Here is a 24,966-nt window from a genome sequence, read left to right as displayed (position 1 = left end):
CTTCTCGTTCGGGCACAAAAATCTAACTGAGGCTTGGAGGAGGGTCATAGGGGGAGGAGCCAGTGCACACCAGGTAGTCCTAAAGCTTTTACTTTTGTGCCCAGTCTCCTGCGGAGCCGCTATTCCCCATGGTCCTTTCGGAGTCCCCAGCATCCACTAGGACGTCAGAGAAATATATATATATATATCACACTAGTACTGCAGCCGGACAGGTATATATTATGTAATGACGGACCTGCTGGACACTGTCTGTCAGCACTGCAGACTCCTAAAGTAAGCTACTAGTATCAAGAAGATAGAAAAAAAAAAAAACACGGGTAGGTGGTATACAATTATGGATGGACGAGCGACTGCCGACACAGAGGTAGCTACAGCCGTGGACTACCGTACTGTGTCTGCTGCTAATATAGACTGGATGATAATGAGATAAAATTAAAATATATATATATATATCACACTAGTACTGCAGCCGGACAGGTATATATTATGTAATGACGGACCTGCTGGACACTGTCTGCAGAATGCGTTTATAAAAACACCACACGACGAGTGTTTAACTTTTTCAGGCAGACAATCACAATATACTGGTGGTCAGCAGACAATCACAATATACTGGTGGTCAGTGGTCACTGGTCAGTCACACTGGCAGTGGCACTCTGGCAGCAAAAGTGTGCACTGTACTTAAAATATGTACTCCTGCTATAACTGCTCCCCAGTCTCCCCCACAATTAAGCTGTGTGAGCAGTGAGCACTCAGCACAGTCAGATAATGATATACAGTATTACATATGATGCAGCACACTGGGCTGAGCACAGATATGGTATGTGACTGTGTCACACTGTGTATCGTTTTTTTTCAGGCAGAGAACGGATTAATTAAACTGGTGGTGGTCACTGGTCACTGGTCGCACTATCAGCAAGTAGTACTCCGTCCTAAGCAGACAATCACAATATACTGGTGGTCAGTGTGGTCACTGGTCAGTCACACTGGCAGTGTGGCACTCTGGCAGCAAAAGTGTGCACTGTACTTAAAATATATTATTTATGTACTCCTGCTCTAACTGCTCCCCAGTCTCCCCCACAATTAAGCTGTGTGAGCAGTGAGCACTCAGCACAGTCAGATATACAGTATTACATATGATGATGCAGCACACTGAGGCTGAGCACAGATATGGTATGTGACTGTGTCACACTGTGTATCGTTTTTTTTCAGGCAGAGAACGGATTAATTAAACTGGTGGTCAATGGTCACTGGTCACACTATCAGCAAGTAGTAGTACTCCAGTCCTAATATGCTCCCCAAAATTAGTAAATAGTGTCTCTAACTCTCTACTCTCTTCTCTATAAACGGAGAGGACGCCAGCCACGTCCTCTCCCTATCAATCTCAATGCACGTGTGAAAATGGCGGCGACGCGCGGCTCCTTATATAGAATCCGAGTCTCGCGATAGAATCCGAGCCTCGCGAGAATCCGACAGCGGGATGATGACGTTCGGGCGCGCTCGGGTTAACCGAGCAAGGCGGGAGGATCCGAGCCTGCTCGGCCCCGTGTAAAAAAAGCTGAAGTTCGGCGGGTTCGGATTCCGAGAAACCGAACCCGCTCATCACTAGTGTGCATGCGGTGCTATGGGAGAGGCGTCGTGATGTCTCTCCCATAAATCCGAACAGCGCGGCGGCCAGTCGGAGGGCAGCAGAGGTCCGGAAGCAGAAGCGGGGCTGGTGAGTATTGTTTTGTTTTTGAGAAGCTGTATGTAAGCCACCCAAGTACTTAGTTGCTATCCCGTCCTTTTACAATCATGAGACATGAACCCTTCCCCGGAGCGCCCCTTGCTGTGAACACTGGGAAACAGGGGTCAGAGTGTTGCTCCGATATCACAACTGCTCACGTTATTGTTCCATGCAAAGTAACAGTGACGTAACATGGATTGACCTGATGACGCACTGATTACTTACATCTGTTACTTGCTGGAGGTACTTTCCATCGGTAAACATCCACCTTATTTTTGTGTTACTTGTTGATGCATTACCAGACACCAGTTGCTGCCGTCAGAAAGCGCTGTTATTAGTTCTCATTAGTACAGCAAGTTACAGGCAGCAGAGGCTAGATGGTGCTGGTCCTGCTGCTCAGTGCAAAGTTACAGGCAGCAGACGCTAGATGGCGCCGTACCTTCTCCTCAGTACAGAGTTACAGGCAGCAGACGCTAGATGGCGCTGGTCCAACTCCTCAGTGCAGAGTTACAAGCAGCAGACGCTAGATGGCGCCGTACCTTCTCCTCAGTACATAGTTACAGGCAGCAGACGCTAGATGGCGCTGGTCCATTTCCTTAGTGCAGAGTTACAGGCAGCAGACGCTTGATGGCGCTGGTCCATCTTAGTGCAGAGTTACAGGCAGCAGACGCTAAATGGCGCCGTACCTTCTCCTCAGTGCAGAGTTACAAGCTGCAGACGCTAGATGGCGTTGTACCTTCTCCTCAGTTCAGAGTTACAAGTAGCAGACGCTAGATGGCGATGGTCCATCTCCTTAGTGCAGAAATACAGGCAGCAGACGCTAGATGGCGCTGGTCCATCTTAGTGCAGAGTTACAGGCAGCAGACGCTAGATGGCGCCGTACCTTCTCCTCAGTACAGAGTTACAGGCAGCAGACGCTAGATGGCGCTGATCCATCTCCTCAGTGCAGAGTTACAGGCAGCAGGCGCTAGATGCCGCTGGTCCATCTCCTCAGTGCAGAGTTACAGGCAGCAGGCGCTAGATGGCGCTGGTCCATCTTAGTGCAGAGTTACAGGCAGCAGACGCTAGATGGCGCTGGTCCATCTCCTCAGTACAGAGTTACAGGCAGCAGACGCTAGATGGCGCTGGTCCATCTCCTCAGTACAGAGTTACAGGCAGCAGACGCTAGATGGCGCTGGTCCATCTCCTCAGTGCAGAGTTACAAGCAGCAGACGCTAGATGGCGCTGGTCCATCTTCAGGCAGCAGACGCTAGATGGCGCTGGTCCATCTCCTCAGTGCAGAGTTACAGGCAGCAGACGCTAGATGGTGATGGTCCATCTTCTCAGTGCAGAGTTACAGGCAGCAGACGCTAGATGGCGCTGGTCCATCTTCTCAGTGCAGAGTTACAGGCAGCAGACGCTAGATGGCGCTGGTCCATCTTCTCAGTGCAGAGTTACAGGCAGCAGAGGCTAGATGGCGATGGTCCATCTTAGTGCAGAGTTACAGGCAGCAGACGCTAGATGGCGCTGGTCCATCTCCTCAGTACAGAGTTACAAGCAGAAGACGCTAGATGGCGCTGGTCCATCTCCTCAGTGCAGAGTTACAGGCAGCAGATGCTAGATGACGCTGGTCCATCTCCTCAGTGCAGAGTTACAGGCAGCAGACGCTAGATGCCGCTGGTCCATCTTCTCAGTGCAGAGTTACAGGCAGCAGACGCTTATTCAATTACATATTATATGTATCCTGTCATCCTACATCCTGTCACGTATTTTTATTACACTACTGCTTTATTATTTTACTTGCTGTTGTCATAAATAATAATACAACCGATGAATGCTGTAATTATATATGTGGAATTAGTAAATATCCAGAGATAGTGTGACTGACCCCTACTGGAGAACGACAGGAAAACACTGCTACGTCTGTGTCATGCTGCATGTGGCCAGGCGAGGTCGCTCTGCTTGTTGCCAAACCTTTAGTTGTGTGATGCCGTGCTTGTAGGTGTCAGTGTGACTGCAGGAGCTGATGGCACAGAGCTCAGTCATAGGTGACATGATTACACTCATCCTGAGCAATAACAAGGACACCACCCATATAATACACAGCCTCTCTGCTTCTGTGTGCACTGACACAGGGACCTGCCTTCTCCTTGCACTAGTGCAGTGATAGGTGCTGGTGTTCATGCTGCTAGGTAGCTGTGGGGAGAGCAGTGTTTCTGTAAAGGACACCAAGACTTATTCCAAATAATTACAGAAGTAATAATACCAGTATTACCCTGTAATTCACATGTATAATAGATTTGCTAACTCTATTACTACTGTATGTGATTTATTTAATTAGTTGATAACACATTATGGACCTATTTGTTTCTTGCTGTAACATTACACAGACGCGGTCTGCAGGGCCGGTGCTGGTGCCTCCTGAGCCATTTAGCTCACCGCACGTCCCTGGGTGCTAGGGTGTTCGGCGCCCTCCTACAAATACAGATGTGGTCGCTCTGATCCTACCCACACGCAGTCGCCTCACGCTTGCGACTAGCTGCGTCTGAGACGTGGTTTATCAGGGATTTTGTTTTACCTGCCTCGGGCAGACGAAACCAAATCCCAGGAAACAGCCTTGTTTTCGCATGAAAACACACAGGTGTCACTGAACCTGTGTGTTTTTGGTAGTAGAGGTATTTTTTTACGGCCGATCTAATTGGATAGCCTGTACAAAAATATTGGTGAAACATCAGGAAAATGTGCAAAAAACATCCCCGATGTTTTACTGCATCTAACTGGATACCCACCATAGAGTCAGTGGCGTAACTACTGCCCCCGCAGCCCTCGCGGTGGCTTGGGGGCGAGGGGCTGCGGGGGCGCCACTGATTTACAGCAGACTGACATGCGGACGAGCACTGGGGCATATATGGCACTGGGGGGGGGGATATCTGGCACTGGGGGGGGGAATATCTGGCACTGGGGGCATATATGGCACTGGGGGGGAATATCTGGCACTGGGGTATATATGGCACTGGGGGGGGAATATCTGGCACTGGGGGGGAATATCTGGCACTGGGGGAATATCTGGCACTGGGGGGGGGATATCTGGCACTGGGGGCATATATGGCACTGGGGGGGAATATCTGGCACTGGGGCATATATGGCACTGGGGGGGGGGATATCTGGCACTGGGGGCATATATGGCACTGGGGGGGGGGAATATCTGGCACTGGGGGCATATATGGCACTGGGGGGGAATATCTGGCACTGGGGGGGGGGAATATCTGGCACTGGGGGCATATATGGCACTGGGGGGGAATATCTGGCACTGGGGCATATATGGCACGGGGGGGGGGAATATCTGGCACTGGGGGGGGGAGAATATCTGGCACTGGGGGGGAATATCTGGCACTGGGGGCATATATGGCACTGGGGGGGAATATCTGGCACTGGGGGCATATATGGCACTGGGGGGGGGGATATCTGGCACTGGGGCATATATGGCACTGGGGGGGGGAATATCTGGCACTGGGGGGGGGAATATCTGGCACTGGGGGCATATATAGCACTGGGGGGGAATATCTGGCACTGGGGCATATATGGCACTGGGGGGGGAATATCTGGCACTGGGGGGAATATCTGGCACTGGGGGAATATCTGGCACTGGGGGGGGAATATCTGGCACTGGGGGCATATATGGCACTAGGGGGGAATATCTGGCACTGGGGCATATATGGCACTGGGGGGGGGGGAATATCTGGCACTGGGGGCATATATGGCACTGGGGGGGAAATATCTGGCACTGGGGGCATATATGGCACTTGGGGGGAATATCTGGCACTGGGGGGGGGAATATCTGGCACTGGGGGCATATATGGCACTGGGGGGGAATATCGCACTGGGGCATATATGGCACTGGGGGGGGGGATATCTGGCACTGGGGGGGGGAATATCTGGCACTGGGGGGGGAATATCTGGCACTGGGGGCATATATGGCACTGGGGGGGGAATATCTGGCACTGGGGGAATATCTGGCACTGGGGGGGAATATATGGCACTGGGGGCATATGTGGCACTGGGGGGGGTATATGTGTACCTGGGACATGGGGGGGGGGCTATATTTGGCACTGGGGCATGTGAGTACCTGGCACCGTGGGGGAATATCTGGCACTGGGGACATATGTGGCACTGGGAGCACAGCCCTAGCAACAAGGACTACCTCCTAGCAACGAGCATGACACCCAGTGCATGAAACACCTGGCAACGAGCATGACACCCAGTGCATGAAACACCTGGCAACGAGCACGACACCCAGTGCATGAAACCCCTGGCAACGAGCATGACACCCTGAGCATAAAAACCCCTGGCACCGTGCATGGAACCAAGAGCATGAAACCCCTGGCAACGAGCATGACACCCAGTGCATGAAACCCCTGACAACGAGCAGGTAATCGAAAATGAATTAGATGCCTTACTGTAGGACTTAATGTGTAATGGGCATTACGGTGTGTGGCATAATGTATCACGGACATTGCGGTGTGTGTCATAATGTGTCACAGGCATTACGGTGTATGGTATACTATATCGCGGGCATTGTGATATGTGGTATAATGTCTCAGGGTCATTGCAGTGTGTGGCATAATGTATCACGGACATTGCGGTGTGTGTCATAATGTGTCAGGCATTACGGTGTGTGGTATACTATATCACGGGCATTGTGGTATGTGGTATAATGTCTCAGGGTCATTGCAGTGTGGCATAATACATAACTGGCATTGCGGTGTGTGGCATAGGGTATAACGGGCAGGGCATTGCGGTATGTGTCACAGGCATTACGGTGTATGGTATATTATATCACGGGCATTGTGGTATAATGTCTCAAGGTCATTGCAGTGTGTGGCATAATGTGTCACAGGCATTGTATGTGCTATAATGCATCGGGCATTGCAGTGTGTGGCATAATGTATCACGGACATTGCGGTGTGTGTCATAATGTGTCACAGACATTGTGGGGTATATGCAATAGCGGGCGAATCGCGTCATTTAATCCGCCCCTGTAAAATTCGCCCGCACTCGCCAGCCGCAGCCCTGTCGCCGGGACCCTGAATTCACCATATGCAATGTAAAACGGATTCGACCCACCCCCAGGCGGATAACGGCCAATCGGCGAGTAGTGGGCGTCCCGAATTCGCCTTCCCGCCGAAAGCAGCCCTTTATTAGGGCTTGTTTGCTGCGTGCTCTGCAGCCATTTTGTGAACCTGCAGAGAGGTGTGAGGAGGTGCAGAGCTAGCAATTTGGTTGTTTGCTGTGGATATCGTTTGGACACTCCAGCAGGCTTTATTCCAGGACAGTCAGGAGGATTCCTGTTACCCCGGAGGAGAGCCATTTTAGGAGCTTTTACAACATTTGTAGGTAAGTACCACATGTGTGTCTGGTGTTGCATGTATGTGTTTGTGTAGTGGGGGTTGCCATGAGGTGTACATGGGGTGTTTGTGTATGTGTGCATGTGTGCAGGTATGTGTATAGCCCCTTGCTTGTGTTGCTGCATTTTTTGGGGGAGACTTGTGTTTTGGGGTAGTTTTTCACGTTTTTTTTTTAATTCTTTAAATGACTTTTTGGGTCTTCTATTAGCATTGGTGTACCTCCTGAGTGTGCTGGGATGCTTTCTGGCCATTTTGGGGTGATTTGGAGCAAGTTTGGTCGACAGCCTGGTCGACATGTGCTGTGGACTGTTTGGCAAACATGTGTTTTCCCTCCTCATTTAGCATTGGTGTACCTCCTGAGTGTGCTGGGATGCTTTCTGGCCATTTTGGGGTGATTTGGAGCAAGTTTGGTCGACAGCCTGGTCGACATGTGCTGTGGACTGTTTGGCAAACATGTGTTTTCCCTCCTCATTTAGCATTGGTGTACCTCCTGAGTGTGCTGGGATGCTTTCTGGCCATTTTGGGGTGATTTGGAGCAAGTTTGGTGGGTCACATTGCTGACATGTGCTGTCGACTGTTTGGCAAACATGTGTTTTCCCTCCTAATTTAGCTGTGGCATACCTCCTGAGTGTGCTGGGATGCTTTCTGGCCATTTTGGGGTGATTTGGAGCAAGTTTGGTGGGTCACATTGCTGACATGTGCTGTCGGCTGTTTGGCAAACATGTGTTTTCCCTCCTAATTTAGCTGTGGCGTACCTCCTGAGTGTGCTGGGATGCTTTCTGGCCATTTTGGAATGATTTGGAGCAAGTTTGGTCGACAGTCTGGTCGACATGTGCTGTCGGCTGTTTGGCAAACATGTGTTTTCCCTCCTAATTTAGCTGTGGTGTACCTCCTGAGTGTGCTGGGATGCTTTCTGGCCATTTTGGAGTGATTTGGAGCAAGTTTGGTCGACATGTGCTGTCGGCTGTTTGGCAAACATGTGTTTTCCCTCCTCATTTAGCATTGGTGTACCTCCTGAGTGTGCTGGGATGCTTTCTGGCCATTTTGGGGTGATTTGGAGCAAGTTTGGTCGACAGCCTGGTCGACATGTGCTGTGGACTGTTTGGCAAACATGTGTTTTCCCTCCTCATTTAGCATTGGTGTACCTCCTGAGTGTGCTGGGATGCTTTCTGGCCATTTTGGAGTGATTTGGAGCAAGTTTGGTCGACATGTGCTGTCGGCTGTTTGGCAAACATGTGTTTTCCCTCCTAATTTAGCTGTGGTGTACCTCCTGAGTGTGCTGGGATGCTTTCTGGCCATTTTGGAGTGATTTGGAGCAAGTTTGGTCGACATGTGCTGTCGGCTGTTTGGCAAACATGTGTTTTCCCTCCTCATTTAGCATTGGTGTACCTCCTGAGTGTGCTGGGATGCTTTCTGGCCATTTTGGGGTGATTTGGAGCAAGTTTGGTCGACAGCCTGGTCGACATGTGCTGTGGACTGTTTGGCAAACATGTGTTTTCCCTCCTCATTTAGCATTGGTGTACCTCCTGAGTGTGCTGGGATGCTTTCTGGCCATTTTGGAGTGATTTGGAGCAAGTTTGGTCGACATGTGCTGTCGGCTGTTTGGCAAACATGTGTTTTCCCTCCTAATTTAGCTGTGGTGTACCTCCTGAGTGTGCTGGGATGCTTTCTGGCCAGTTTGGGGTGATTTGGAGCAAGTTTGGTCGACAGTCTGGTCGCGGTCAGCCATTTTGTGTGGGTCAGCCATTTTGTGTGGGTCAGCCATTTATACATGTATGTATGTATGTATGTATGTTTATTTTATTTTTATTTTATTTTATAACAGAGATGTCAAAGGACAAGCAGACCCGATCCGCCCCTTCCCCCACCCCCTCGGATCTATCCCTGCATAGCAACGAGGAGTGGGAGCCAACCCAGGAGGCGGATACGACCGACCAGGCATGTAGTGACCAGCCGCGGTCGTCAAGGGCCCATGAGAAGTCCAAGAAAAAGCCTAGTAGAAAGGTACTAACCACACCTGCAGACACAAATAGCATCAAACTTTACCCACTGTAGTTTGTGCAATGCCATGCACACCTACTGGAATATGTGCGCAATGCCAGGGATACTGACACTCACAGGTACATACCGATCTTATTAAAAAAAAATTTTTTTTTTTTAATCCCTAAAGGCAAGAAGCCAGCCAGAGGAGCAGTCGGAGGAGGAAGCCTCTGGTGAAGATGCAGGACCGAAAAAGCCGCGTGGACCCAGATACACTGAGGCGGAAAACTGTACCCTAGTGGATTGCGTCGACAGGTCCTACGACGTTTTGTATGGACCAAGGGCACAGACAACAGCAGCTAGGACAAAGCGAAGCATCTGGGAATCCATTGCGAGTCAAGTCACTGCAATATCTGGAAACCACCGGAGCACCAGAAATTGCTTGAAGCGGTACAGTGATTGCCGCAGACAGACCAAGAAGAAGATGGGGATTCAGCGCCGACATGAGACAGCTACGGGAGGTGGCCCGGCTCTCAACCTGAAGTGGCTACCCTGGGAGGATGTTATTAGAAGGCGCATGAACCCTGCCATGGTCGAAGGAGTTCGCGGAGGTGTGGACTCTAGCCGTCCTGCTGGCTTTCCCGAGGAGGATGAACCGCCCAGAAGACGGAAGAAGGCGGGAGATAAGCCGTCCAAAAGGAGGTCTGATGGTAAGAATACATTCACATGAGCTGTACTTCCCTTTAAAAATTTTTTATGTGCTAATGTGCTTTTTTTTTTTTTTTTTTCAGACAGGCCTGCCCAGAGGACATCACCTGCGCACAGGACATCGCCAGCGCACGGACCGTCACCTGTGCAGCAGGCATCAGCAGCAGCGCGCGGACCATCAACTGCGCCGCAAGCATCGCGAGCACACAGATCGTCACCTGTGCGCCACAGTTCGTCATCGCGCAGTTTGTCACCTGTGCACCAGACGACGTCAGCGCACAGACTATCACCTGTGCGCCAGACACCGTCGGCGACCACACCACAAGATGGGCGCCAAACTACAGCTCCTGCGCGCAGGCCATCACCAGATCGTCGTCTCTCCAGGAGCTCTGGGACTGTGACTGAAGAGCCTCAAGACACAACCCTTGTGGACCCATCACCCGATCTGTTTGAGTCTACAGGGTTAACAGACGAAACTTTTCTTGGGTTTGAGGACAGCCGTGCAGACGTATCCAGCCAGACCCTTGAAAAGTCTTCCGAAACGAGGACAAGTGGAGCTCCTGGAGCAGCGGCATCACAGGATGGAGAAGGTTTGTATTTATTTTGTGTGTGTGTGGGAGGGGGGGGGGGGGTCAGCAGTTGTGTAAAGTTTATTAACTTTCCCAAAAAAATTATTTTGCAAACAGTGGTGCCACGGACCAGCAGCGGACTAGCTTCGGGGATTGGTTCCTACTTCAGGCCGGATCTCCTCCTACAGGAGTCGTCAGAGGATGACGAGGTGGAAGTGCAGGAGGCTCCAGTTGCTACATCCCTGTGTGAGTAAATTGAATTGTGAGCCTTTAAAAAAATGTATGATGAATGTGTATAATATTTTCTAATTTTCTTTTCAGCTGCCCAAATCCAAGTGGTGGCAGACATCCAGGAAGGGCAGAATCCCTCAACTGTTCAGAGGGTTCACACCCTGGCATCGGAGATTGGGACCCGCCAGGATACGTACACAAATGTCGTGGGAAGCAGACTGGACAACATTGAGAGGACAATGGAGAAGATGTCAAACAGTCTGCTTGAACTGCAGAAGACTCTTTCCGACAGCACGGCCACAATACTACAGGTCAGAATGCAAGATCATAGGGAGAATATGAACGTACTTCACATTCTGGCCGAATCCATGACCCGGCTCGTGGACAACAGCTCATGTCTGGCAGAAAGCAATAAAAACATGTCGGAGAGTCATCGACACTCCTCATCCAGCCAACAGGTCATCGCAACCACACTGCAGATGATCTATGATAAGCTCCCAGGACCAGCTCATCAACACGCTGGTGATCCACCATATCCGCCGTCGCAAGCCACAAGGACGCCTCGTACCCTTCCTCAAGTCCCATCCCAGTACAGACAGTCACAGATGTACCAGGGATATACAGGGATGTACCCCACCCCCCAGATGCCTCCACCACCGGCCACACAATCTTCAGCCGCATGGGCACAGAGGCCCAGTCAACATACTACCCAGCCTCCCAGGACATCCACGCCCTATCAGGGGGAAGAAGAGGATCCGGACAGACTTCCACCATAAACCCGGTCGTATTGTTTTATTTACTCATATATGTTTTTCATGTATCCCTTTCTTCCCCTCCCATTAGTTTGTTTTTTTTTCTTACTATTGTTTTCTGTGTTGGGCTTCCCCACCCGTGACCGGGTACTACCAAGGAGCTTTGTGTAGGCATACATGCGCGGGCATGTATGCGGGCGCGTGTGGTAACGGATGAAAGCTCCTTGTGGCTACATGTATGATGGGCCAAAGAGCTATTCTGATACCACTTTTTTCTTCCAAAAATCCTTTTTGTAATGGTGTACAGTAGGCTTTCATTGTGTGAATTTACTATTCACTAGTCTGTGTTTTTGACTTATTCATAGGATTGGTGGGGAAAAATGAAGTGGACGGCATAAGTTCGTGTTGTGCGTACCAAGGTGAGTAGAACCATGTTTCAATGTATCTATTCAAGAAACTTTGAACCGCATGCCTTTGTAGAACCACACAGTCCAGCAATGGGTCATGCTGGGCTGTGTTGTTCCACAAATGTTAGCGTTTCAAAGTGCTGACCACTGACACCACTATTTCACTTTGAACTGCATGCCTTTGTAGAACCACACAGTCCAGCAATGGGTCATGCTGGGCTGTGTTGTTCCACAAATGTTAGCGTTTCAAAGTGCTGACCACTGACGCCACTATTTCACTTTGAACTGCATGCCTTTGTAGAACCACACAGTCCAGCAATGGGTCATGCTGGGCTGTGTTGTTCCACAAATGTTAGCGTTTCAAAGTGCTGACCACTGACGCCACTATTTCACTTTGAACCGCATGCCTTTGTAGAACCACACAGTCCAGCAATGGGTCATGCTGGGCTGTGTTGTTCCACAAATGTTAGCATTTCAAAGTGCTGACCACTGACGCCACTATTTCACTTTGAACCGCATGCCTTTGTAGAACCACACAGTCCAGCAATGGGTCATGCTGGGCTGTGTTGTTCCACAAATGTTAGCGTTTCAAAGTGCTGACCACTGACGCCACTATTTCACTTTGAACCGCATGCCTTTGTAGAACCACACAGTCCAGCAATGGGTCATGCTGGGCTGTGTTGTTCCACAAATGCTAGCGTTTCAAAGTGCTGACCACTGACGCCACTATTTCACTTTGAACCGCATGCCTTTGTAGAACCACACAGTCCAGCAATGGGTCATGCTGGGCTGTGTTGTTCCACAAATGTTAGCGTTTCAAAGTGCTGACCACTGACGCCACTATTTCACTTTGAACTGCATGCCTTTGTAGAACCACACAGTCCAGCAATGGGTCATGCTGGGCTGTGTTGTTCCACAAATGTTAGCGTTTCAAAGTGCTGACCACTGACGCCACTATTTCACTTTGAACCGCATGCCTTTGTAGAACCACACAGTCCAGCAATGGGTCATGCTGGGCTGTGTTGTTCCACAAATTTTCATTGAAAAGAAATGAACATGAATTTAGTGTGTCTTTACTTTAATATACTTTTTTTCTTTTCCCCACAGATATCTATATACACAAGAAAAGAATGTAAAGAAGAACAAACTCCTTTTTTGTTTTAATTAACTTTCAAACTTTATTTAAAAAATAACATTTTTCTTCAATAAACTTTTAAAAATAGAAGTTTCCTGTGGTTTTTATTAAAATTTGTAATGCAGTTGAATTGTACGTAAGTAGATTGCCCAGGGAACATCAGGGGAACTGTGTCTCTTCACATCCACGCCACTTAGGAAGGATACACCGGAAGACCTGTGGAAGAGAACAGTATGAGCTTCCAGATATGGGTGATAGGGTCACCCTGGGACTGGGAAAAAGAGGTACATACAACAGTCCACACAACACAAGCGGGTTGCAGCGGCCCAAATGCAACCCTCCGGCACTTGCATCACTACACATCCAAACATTCCCTAGCATTGCTGTTTCAGGGAATGTTTGGATGTGCAGTCTTGCAAATGCCGGAGGGCTGCACTTTGGACATGTCGGGGTGATTTTGGACAAGGGAGTTTTGGGCAATACATCTCACCTGAGGGGGGGTTGTCTGCTACATGGCGGAGGGTCAGGTCCACATCACCAGTAGGTCGCCCATGGAACATCAGTTGAAATGTCGTGTCTCTTCACATCCACGCTACTTGGGAAGATACATCGCAGGACCTGTGGAAGAGAACAGTTTGAGCTTCCAGATATGGGTGATAGAGTCACCCTGGGACTGGGAAAAAGAGGTACATACAACAGTCCACACAACACAAGCGGGTTACAGCGGCCCAAATGCAACCCTCCTGCACTTGCATCACTACACATCCAAACATTCCCTGACTAGCATTGCTGTTTCAGGGAATGTTTGGATGTGCAGTCTTGCAAATGCCGGAGGGCTGCACTTTGGACATGCCGGGGTGATTTTGGACAAGGGAGTTTTGGGCAATACATCTCACCTGAGGGGGGGTTGTCTGCTACATGGCGGAGGGTCAGGTCCACATCACCAGTAGGTCGCCCATGGTAGAGTTGGATAAAAGGATCAAATATTTGCGGTAACCCAACAACAGGATAAAACAGGGGGTAACGAACTGTACAAACATGGCCTGGGGATATACATCAACAGGATGTAAATCTCTGAAATACATAAATGAAGAGGTTTTTTTAAAAATATTCCAATGTCAGTTTACACGATAATACAAATGTTGTCAGTATACTCACAGGCAACTGCAAAATAATTTTGGATCAATGTCCGCCGGGAATCCTCTCCTTCGTCCATACCCACCGGTAGAGCAGAAGACCGGTTCCCGCGTCGGAAAGCACTGCGACGAAGAGTCACCGGCAAACGGTTTGCGACACATATGTTGTGTAAAATACAACATGCATTTACCATGCCGCAAACCTTCGCCGGTGAGTACAAAAGAGCACCGCCGGAAGTGTCTAAACATCGAAACCGGCTTTTAAGTACACCGAAGGCACGTTCAATTATTTGCCTCGATGCAATGTGTGTCTCTTGGTAACGTTTTTCTGCTCTACCGACAGGATTAGACAATGGGGTCAAGAGCCACGGTTTGTTTGGATAACCCGCATCGCCTATAGAAAATATAAAAAAAATGTTAGGTACTTGTAAAATAAATAAATAAATAATAATAATAAAAATCCAAAAAATTGAAATACATACCTAACAGCCAGCCACCAGGCATGTTTCCTGTTTCAGACTTGTCAAACAGCGATGACTGGCTTAGGATGAAGGAGTCGTGAGATGATCCAGGAAATCCCACAAAAATGTTCAAAAATCTCATGTTTACATCACAGACCGCCTGCACGTTCAGGGAATGGAACTGTTTTCGGTTCCGAAAACATTCCTCTGAATTCCGTGGCGGTCTGATCTGCACGTGGGTACAGTCAATCGCGCCCAGCACATTGGGAAATTTGTATTTGTTGAAAAACCCTAATTTGATCTCACGACATTCGCTGTCCGTCTCTGGAAATGTGATGTACTGGATCGTCAATTTGCGGAAAGCCCTAATGACCTGGGTTATACAGCGCGACAGTGTCGACTGTGAAAAACCGCATGTTTGAGACAGTGTAGGCTGGAATGTGCCTGACGCCAAAAAATGTAACGTCCCCAGCAGTTTCTGAAAACCGCTGATTGCACGATTTGTCCGTGCCCGAGGTTCCAAGTCGGCCTCCAACAGAGCGTACAGCGAATATATGTCGCGAGTCGATAAGCGATAATTTTGTATCACCTCGAACTCGCTGAGATCCTCCAGTTCACGCCTAGTGCGATACTGGCGTGGACGTGGAAATGAAACCCGCAATACTGGCTCACCCAATGCAGACATTTGCTGACCTGGATCCTGATGTTCATCAGCACTTTTTTCCTCCATCATGCTTGCAGCCAGCATGAACATCACAATCTGGTCAGAAAAAGGCTCCATCATTGTAGTCAGTACAAAAATAGGAATGTGTTTTAAAACGCAGGAATTTTCCTAAAAAAACGATTCCACAGAGCTGACTGTAAAATGGCTCCTTCTCCCTGTAGTCTCAAACCTGGGAGTGAGGAGATAGGAGGGGCTTTGCAGAAGTGTATCCTGGGTAAAACTGTGGAATCATGGGTAAATTTCCCTCAGGAGATTGAAGAAAAAAATATTCCTTTGAAAAATCAATTAAATAATACTTGTGAAGCAAAAAAAGACAAACCAAGTAGATAATCCTTTCAAATATAAATAGATATGCTATTAGCAATCCTCAAATATCAAAAAAAATCATGTACTAAAATTTTTTTTTTAGATCCCGCCAGTCAACTGAGGCGGACTGAAATAGTCGAATTTGCGGTCGAAAAGCACTGCAGGCGAATTTCCAAACTTGAATTGAATATGCTTTGGGCGAATTGCAGCATCTGTACCATTGCAGAAAAGCCGAATGCGAAAAAAGTCGAATTGCCAAAAGTCGAATTTTGAATGTCCGTTTTTTTGCGATAAGTACTGTACTGCATAGGCGAATTTATTTTTGGGGCGAAAAAGTTCCGGAATTCGACTATTTCTGAAATTCGACCGCAATTCGACTGCAATTGCATATACCCCTGTATGTGCTATAATGTATCAGGGGCATTGCAGTGTGTAGCATAATGTATAACGGGCATTGCGATTCCTGTCATAATGTGTCACAGGCATTACGGTGTGTGGCATAATGTGTCACAGGCATTACGGTGTGTGGCATAATGTGTCGGGGGCATTACAGTGTGTGCATATTGTGTCATGTGCATTATTGTGTGCGGCATAATGTCTAAGGGCCATTGCAGTATGTGGCATAATGTATACTGGGCATTACTATAAGGAGGAAAAATGACAAATAATGTAAGGGGCATGAATCAGGATTATTTTTCTTTCCTGTGGTGGCCAACGTATGGGCGTGCAGGTTGCAAAACTGGGGTATAAGGTAGTCTTTTCCTGCAATGCCACGCCCCTTTATGCGAAACCACGCCCATTCCAACGAAACCACACCCCTTTTTTGTCGCGCGCGCATATTTATCCCTTTCTTGCTCCCAATTATGGAGCATGAGGGGGGGGGAGGGGGGGCGCCGAAGAATTTTTTGGCTTGGGGGAGAAAAATTTCTAGTTACGCCACTGCATAGAGTGCATCCAAATGACTGATACCAAGTTTTAACTAGAGCATTTTAATGTCCGTCATATCTATTGGTCTGGGACAAAAAACGTCAAAGCTTCTCACTCGCCACCCACTGCAAACAGTCAAATTCAGAGCAGGAGTAGGGGAGCAGCAGACCCTACGAATCCCTCTCCTAGTAAATTTTGTGAAATGTAGCCCGCAGGCTACAATAGCTAGTGCTATCTAAAGATGGTGTCAGCTACCCCCTTCCCCAATGACTAATTAAACAATCCCCTCCTCCCCACACAATAAACCAAAGATACCCTGCAGCCCACTCCACTACCGCCACTGCCCTGCACCCCCTCCCTGCACACACTACTGCTGCGATCTTGCACCTCCTCCCTGCACACACTAAACTATCGCCACTATCCTGCACTCCCTTACACTACATTATACTACCACTGCTACGCTGCACCCCTCTCCCCACACAGACTACACTATCGCCGCTACCCTGCACCCCCCTCTCCGCACACACTACATGACACTAGGGCCGATACCCTGAACCCTTTTCCTGCACACACAACATTACACTACTACTGCTACCCTGCACCCCCTCCCCGAACACACACTACATTACACTCGTGCCGCTACCCTGAACCCTTTTCCTGCACACACTACATTACACTACCACTGCTACCCTGCACCCCCCTCCCCGCACACACTGCATTACACTAGTGCCGCTACCCTGGAACCTTTTCCTGCACGCACTACATTACACTACCACTACTACCCTGTACCCCCCTCCCCGCACACACTGCATTACACTAGTGCCGCTACCCTGGACCCTTTTCCTGCACACACTACATTACACTACCACTGCTAGCCTGCACCCCCTCCCTGCACACACTACATTACACTAGTGCCGCTACCCTGGACCCTTTTCCTGTACAAACTCTATTACACTACCACTGCTACCCTGCACCCCCCTCCCCACACACACTGCATTAAACTAGTGCCGCTACCCTGGACCCTTTTCCTGCACACACAACATTACACTACCACCACTACCCTGCACCCCCCCCCCCCCGCACACACTACATTACACTACTGCCGCTACCCTGAACCCTTTTCCTGCACACACTACATTACACTACCACTGCTACCCTGCACCCCCCTCCCCGCACACACTGCATTACACTAGTGCCGCTACCCTGGACCCTTTTCCTGCACACACAACATTACACTACCACTGCTACCCTGCACCCCCTCCCCGCGCACACACTACATTACACTCGTGCAGCTACTCTGAACCCTTTTCCTGCATACACTACATTACACTACCACTGCTACCCTGCACCCCCCTCCCCGCACACACTGCATTACGCTAGTGCCGCTACCCTGAATCCTTTTCCTGTGCACACTACATTACACTACCACAGCTACCATGCACCCCCTCCCCGCAAACACTACGTTACACTAGTGCCGCTACCCTGAACCCTTTTCCTGCACACACTACATTACACTACCACTGCTACCCTGCACCCCCCTCTCCGCACACACTGCATTACGCTAGTGCCGCTACCCTGAATCCTTTTCCTGTGCACACTACATTACACTACCACAGCTACCATGCACCCCCTCCCCGCAAACACTACGTTACACTAGTGCCGCTACCCTGAACCCTTTTCCTGCGCACACTACATTACACTACCACTGCTACCCTGCACCACCTCCCTGCACACACTACACTACCGCCGCTGCCCTGCACGCCTCTCCCTGCACACACTACACTTCCGTCACTACCCTGCCCCCCACACACTACATTGACGCTACCCTACATCCCCCTCCCTGCACACACTACACTATCGCCGTTGTACTGCACCCATCTCCCTGCACACACTACACAAAACTTACCTTCTCTGGCCGGCTTCTTTCTTCATGCAGGAACTAGTCCAACGGTCAGAGGATGCAGCAGCTGGGGACAGATGATAGTGGACCGCCGGAGCAGGTATTTCTTTGTTTTTCTTGCACCGCTGGGCTTTCAAAGCAGAAAACCAGCATGCAGCATACAGTCAATATGCCACTTCCGACCCCTTAGTACACACTGTTAATATGCCACTTTATCCACCCACCACAGCACACATTAATATGCCACTATATCACCCCCCACCCCTGTACACATTAATATGCCACTATATCGCCCCCCGCCCCAGCATATGTTAATATGCCACTTTACCCCCCACCCCCACCCCAGCACACATTAATATGCCACTTTATTATTTCCACCCCAGCACACATAATGTCCCTGCCTGAATCCACCATTGATGTGAGGGCAGGGGAGAAACGAGGGGCGGTGCTGAAGACGGTGATCGAGCGGAGGGGATAGAGGTGGGTAGAACGCTGCTGCCTGTCATTCTTCCAACGTCACGGTGCTGCGGGGAGGAGCAAGGCGGACAGGGAAGGGGAAAGGGGAGAACACTGGAGGAGGCAGAGGAGCTTCTGTTAATACTGCCGGTGCCACTGCCTGTCACTCAGTGTGACTAGGACAGGTGCAGGCTTCGGCAGCCGGTCGCAACAAAGCACATCAGTAAGTTACTGAAGCAGAGCGGGGAGAGTGCCTGTTGAACCCGGCGCCTCCCTGCTTTGCAGACGTTGCTGAGCAGCTAGCGCCGCCTCTGAGCGAGGGAGGGGCGCTCATTTCACCCAGCGGGCATGCATGCCAATCTAGAACCGGGGCCGCGCAACGCTATCGCTGTCGGGCATACACAGGGAGAGATCCGTGCTTAATATCTAAGCAATCTAGTCAGATTGCTTAGATTTCAAGCATGGATCTCTCCGTGTGTACCCCTCAAGGCTGGCCATTCACCTACAGATTTTTTTGTGTGATCTGGCTGGTTGGAACAAAAATCTGGTAATGGACGAGAGCAAATAACAATTGAGCATTTGCTCCGAAATGCCGGAAACTGACAAAACGTCCATTCAGACAAATTGGTTAAATCAAATGGATTTAACCAATTTGTCTGATTTACCATTTTTGTCTGTTTTTCTGTGTTTGGGAGCAAATGGTCAATTGTCATTTGCTCCCATCCATTACCAGATGTTGGGTCCAACCAGTCAGATCGGACAATAAATCTTTAGGTGTATGGGCAGCTTAAGACAGTACAGCAATTTATACATACTTGGGATAGGCATATGAATATCCAAAGGTTAAAGTTAGCCGAAAGAGGGCGAAACTGTGTTCCGTCAGTTCCATTTGGAGCCGGAACGCAGTTCCCCCTCCTCCGGCTCACCTAACCCAGGGAGAAGTCGGGCGCCCGCCGAGGTTTTGTTACCAGCGGGCGCCCGGCTTCTTCCTCTCAGTGAGCTCCGGCTTCCGGCTCAGACAGTGTGTGCATGCGGTGCTATGGGAGAGACGTCGTGACGTCTCTCCCATAAATCCGAACAGCGGAGGGCAGCAGAGGTCCGGAAGCAGAAGCGGGGCTGGTGAGTATTGTTTTGTTTTTGAGAAGCTGTATGTAAGCCACCCAAGTACTTAGTTGCTATCCCGTCCTTTTACAATCATGAGACATGAACCCTTCCCCGGAGCGCCCCTTGCTGTGAACACTGGGAAACAGGGGTCAGAGTGCTGCTCCGATATCACAACTGCTCACGTTATTGTTCCATGCAAAGTAACAGTGACGTAACATGGATTGACCTGATGACGCACGGATTACTTACACCTGTTACTTGCTGGAGGTACTTTCCAGCGGTAAACATCCACCTTATTTTTGTGTTACTTGTTGATGCATTACCAGACACCAGTTGCTGCCGTCAGAAAGCGCTGTTATTAGTTCTCATTAGTACAGCAAGTTACAGGCAGCAGAGGCTAGATGGCGCTGGTCCTGCTGCTCAGTGCAAAGTTACAGGCAGCAGACGCTAGATGGCGCTGTACCTTCTCCTCAGTACATAGTTACAGGCAGCAGACGCTAGATGGCGCTGGTCCATTTCCTTAGTGCAGAGTTACAGGCAGCAGACGCTAGATGGCACTGGTCCATCTTAGTGCAGAGTTACAGGCAGCAGACGCTAGATGGCGCCGTACCTTCTCCTCAGTGCAGAGTTACAAGCTGCAGACGCTAGATGGCGCTGTACCTTCTCCTCAGTTCAGAGTTACAGGCAGCATACGCTAGATGGCGTTGTACCTTCTCCTCAGTTCAGCGTTACAGGTAGCAGACGCTAGATGGCGCTGGTCCATTTCCTTAGTGCAGAAATACAGGCAGCAGACGCTAGATGGCGCTGGTCCATCTTAGTGCAGAGTTACAGGCAGCAGACGCTAGATGGCGCCATACCTTCTCCTCAGTACAGAGTTACAGGCAACAGACGCTAGATGGCGCTGGTCCATCTCCTAAGTGCAGAGTTACAGGCAGCAGACGCTAGATGGCGCTGGTCCATTTCCTTAGTGCAGAGTTACAGGCAGCAGACGCTAGATGGCGCTGGTCCATCTCCTCAGTGCAGAGTTACAGGCAGCAGACGCTAGATGGCGCTGGTCCATCTTAGTGCAGAGTTACGGGCAGCAGACGGTAGATGGCGCCGTACCTTCTCCTCAGTACAGAGTTACAGGCAGCAGACGCTAGATGGCGCTGGTCCATCTCCTCAGTGCAGAGTTACAAGCAGAAGACGCTAGATGGCGCTGGTCCATCTCCTCAGTGCAGAGTTACAGGCAGCAGACGCTAGATGGCGCTGGTCCATCTCCTCAGTGCAGAGTTACAGGCAGCAGATGCTAGATGACGCTGGTCCATCTCCTCAGTGCAGAGTTACAGGCAGCAGACGCTAGATGCCGCTGGTCCATCTCCTCAGTGCAGAGTTACAGGCAGCAGATGCTAGATGGCGCTGGTCCATCTTCTCAGTGCAGAGTTACAGGCAGCAGATGCTAGATGGCGCTGGTCCATCTTCTCAGTGCAGAGTTACAGGCAGCAGACGCTTATTCAATTACATATTATATGTATCCTGTCATCCTACATCCTGTCACGTATTTTTATTACACTACTGCTTTATTATTTTACTTGCAGTTGTCATAAATAATAATACAACCGCAGAATGCTGTAATTATATATGTGGAATTAGTAAATATCCAGAGATAGTGTGACTGACCCCTACTGGAGAACGACAGGAAAACACTGCTACGTCTGTGTCATGCTGCATGTGGCCAGGCGAGGTCGCTCTGCTTGTTGCCAAACCTTTAGTTGTGTGATGCCGTGCTTGTAGGTGTCAGTGTGACTGCAGGAGCTGATGGCACAGAGCTCAGTCATAGGTGACATGATTACACTCATCCTGAGCAATAACAAGGACACCACCCATATAATACACAGCCTCTCTGCTTCTGTGTGCACTGACACAGGGACCTGCCTTCTCCTTGCACTAGTGCAGTGATAGGTGCTGGTGTTCATGCTGCTATGTAGCTGTGGGGAGAGCAGTGTTTCTGTAAAGGACACCAAGACTTATTCCAAATAATTGCAGAAGTAATAATACCAGTATTACCCTGTAATTCACATGTATAATAGATTTGCTAACTCTATTACTACTGTATGTGATTTTTTTCATTAGTTGATAACACATTATGGACCTATTTGTTTCTTGCTGTAACATTACACCGATGCTGTCTGCAGGGCCGGTGCTGGTGCCTCCTGAGCCATTTAGCTCACCGCACGTCCCTGGGTGCTAGGGTGTTCGGCGCCCTCCTGCAAACTAAAAATTTTGCGCCCTCCTACAAATACAGATGTGGTCGCTCTGATCCTACCCACACACAGTCGCCTCACGCTTGCGACTAGCTGCGTCTGAGACGTGGTTTATCAGGGATTTTGTTTTACCTGCCTCGGGCAGACGAAACCAAATCCCAGGAAACCGCCTTGTTTTCGCATGAAAGCACACAGGTTTCACTGAACCTGTGTGTTTTTGGTAGTAGAGGTATTTTTTTACGGCCGATCTAATTGGATAGCCTGTACAAAAATATTGGTGAAACATCAGGAAAATGTGCAAAAAACATCCCCGATGTTTTACTGCATCTAACTGGATACCTACCATAATGACTGATACCAAGTTTTAACTAGAGCATTTTAATGTCCGTCATATCTATTGGTCTGGGACAAAAAACGTCAAAGCTTCTCACTCGCCACCCACTGCAAACAGCCAAATTCGGAGCAGGAGTAGCGGAGCAGCAGACCCTACGAATCCCTCTCCTAGTAAATTTTGTGAAATGTAGCCCGCAGGCTACAATAGCTAGTGCTATCTAAAGATGGTGTCAGCTACCCCCTTCCCCAATGACTAATTAAACAATCCCCTCCTCCCCACACAATAAACCAAAGATACCCTGCAGCCCACTCCACTACCGCCACTGCCCTGCACCCCCTCCCTGCACACACTACTGCTGCGATCTTGCACCTCCTCCCTGCACACACTAAACTATCGCCACTATCCTGCACTCCCTTACACTACATTATACTACCACTGTTACGCTGCACCCCTCTCCCCACACAGACTACACTATCGCCGCTAACCTGCACCCCCCTATCCGCACACACTACATGACACTAGTGCCGCTACCCTGAACCCTTTTCCTGCACACACTACATTACACTACCATTGCTACCCTGCACCCCCCTCCCCGCACACACTGCATTACACTAGTGCCGCTACCCTGGACCCTTTTCCTGCACACACTACATTACACTACCACTGCTAGCCTGCACCCCCTCCCTGCACACACTACATTACACTCGTGCCGCTACCCTGGACCCTTTTCCTGTACAAACTCTATTACACTACCACTGCTACCCTGCACCCCCCTCCCCACACACACTGCATTAAACTAGTGCCGCTACCCTGGACCCTTTTCCTGCACACACAACATTACACTACCACTGCTACCCTGTACCCCCCTCCCCGCACACACTGCATTACACTAGTGCCGCTACCCTGGACCCTTTTCCTGCACACACTACATTACACTACCTCTGCTAGCCTGCACCCCCTCCCTGCACACACTACATTACACTAGTGCCGCTACCCTGGACCCTTTTCCTGTACAAACTCTATTACACTACCACTGTTACCCTGCACCCCCCTCCCAACACACACTGCATTAAACTAGTGCCGCTACCCTGGACCCTTTTGCTGCACACACAACATTACACTACCACTGCTAGCCTGCACACCCCCCCCCCCCCGCACACACTACATTACACTACTGCCGCTACCCTGAACCCTTTTCCTGCACACACTACACTACACTACCACTGCTACCCTGTACCACCGCCCCCGCACACACTGAATTACACTAGTGCCGCTACCCTGGACCCTTTTCCTGCACACACAACATTACACTACCACTGCTACCCTGCACCCCCTCCCCGCACACACTACATTACACTCGTGCAGCTACTTTGAACCCTTTTCCTGCACACACTACATTACACTACCACTGCTACCCTGCACCCCCCTCCCCGCACACACTGCATTACGCTAGTGCCGCTACCCTGAATCCTTTTCTTGTGCACACTACATTACACTACCACAGCTACCATGCACCCCTTCCCCGCAAACACTACGTTACACTAGTGCCGCTACCCTGAACCCTTTTCCTGCGCACACTACATTACACTACCACTGCTACCCTGCACCCCCCTCCTCGCACACACTACATTACACTAGTGCCACTACCCTGAACCCTTTTCCTGCGCACACTGCATTACACTACCACTGCTACCATGCACCCCACTCCCTGCACACACTGCATTACACTAGTGCCGCTACCCTGGACCCTTTTCCTGCACACACTAGATTGCACTACCACTGCTACCCTGCACCCCCCTCCCCGCACACACTGCATTACACTAGTGCCGCTACCCTGGACCCTTTTCCTGCACACACAACATTACACTACCACTGCTACCCTGCACCCCCTCCCCGCACACACTACATTACACTCGTGCAACTACTCTGAACCCTTTTCCTGCACACACTACATTACACTACCACTGCTACCCTGCACCCCCCTCCCCGCACACACTGCATTACGCTAGTGCCGCTACCCTGAACCCTTTTCCTGCGCACACTACATTACACTACCACTGCTACCCTGCACCACCTCCCTGCACACACTACACTACCGCCGCTGCCCTGCACGCCTCTCCCTGCACACACTACACTTCCGTCACTACCCTGCCCCCCACACACTACATTGACGCTACCCTACATCCCCCTCCCTGCACACACTACACTATCGCCGTTGTACTGCACCCCTCTCCCTGCACACACTACACAAAACTTACCTTCTCTGGCCGGCTTCTTTCTGCATGCAGGAATTAGTCCAACGGTCAGAGGATGCAGCAGCTGGGGACAGATGATAGTGGACCGCCGGAGCAGGTATTTCTTTGTTTTTCTTGCACCGCTGGGCTTTCAAAGCAGAAAACTAGCATGCAGCATACAGTCAATATGCCACTTCCGACCCCTTAGTACACACTGTTAATATGCCACTATATCCACCCACCACAGCA

General features: G+C 49.9%; 1 protein-coding gene and 1 long non-coding RNA gene across 2 annotated transcripts; one reads left to right on the top strand and one right to left on the bottom strand.

The window, feature by feature from the left end:
* The first annotated feature begins 6,949 nt into the window (after positions 1–6,949).
* On the top strand, positions 6,950–11,776 carry LOC135041509 (serine/arginine repetitive matrix protein 1-like). The gene is made up of 6 exons (XM_063954942.1): positions 6,950–7,099; positions 8,936–9,114; positions 9,281–9,800; positions 9,882–10,388; positions 10,485–10,613; positions 10,689–11,776. The coding sequence occupies exons 2-6, from the start codon at positions 8,938–8,940 to the stop codon at positions 11,372–11,374; spliced, it is 2,019 nt and encodes a 672-aa protein (XP_063811012.1). The 5' UTR covers positions 6,950–7,099; positions 8,936–8,937; the 3' UTR covers positions 11,375–11,776.
* A 1,132-nt stretch (positions 11,777–12,908) lies between these two features.
* LOC135051042 (uncharacterized) lies at positions 12,909–13,477 on the bottom strand. Its single transcript, XR_010242007.1, has 2 exons — positions 13,383–13,477; positions 12,909–13,108 (listed from the first exon to the last, which is right to left on the bottom strand). It is a non-coding gene; the product is annotated as an uncharacterized LOC135051042 (long non-coding RNA).
* Positions 13,478–24,966: the final 11,489 nt, after the last annotated feature.

The sequence above is a fragment of the Pseudophryne corroboree genome, chromosome 2 (genome assembly GCF_028390025.1).
Source record: "Pseudophryne corroboree isolate aPseCor3 chromosome 2, aPseCor3.hap2, whole genome shotgun sequence".
NCBI classification, from domain to species: domain Eukaryota; kingdom Metazoa; phylum Chordata; class Amphibia; order Anura; family Myobatrachidae; genus Pseudophryne; species Pseudophryne corroboree.
This window is presented reverse-complemented; position numbering and strand designations above follow the sequence as displayed.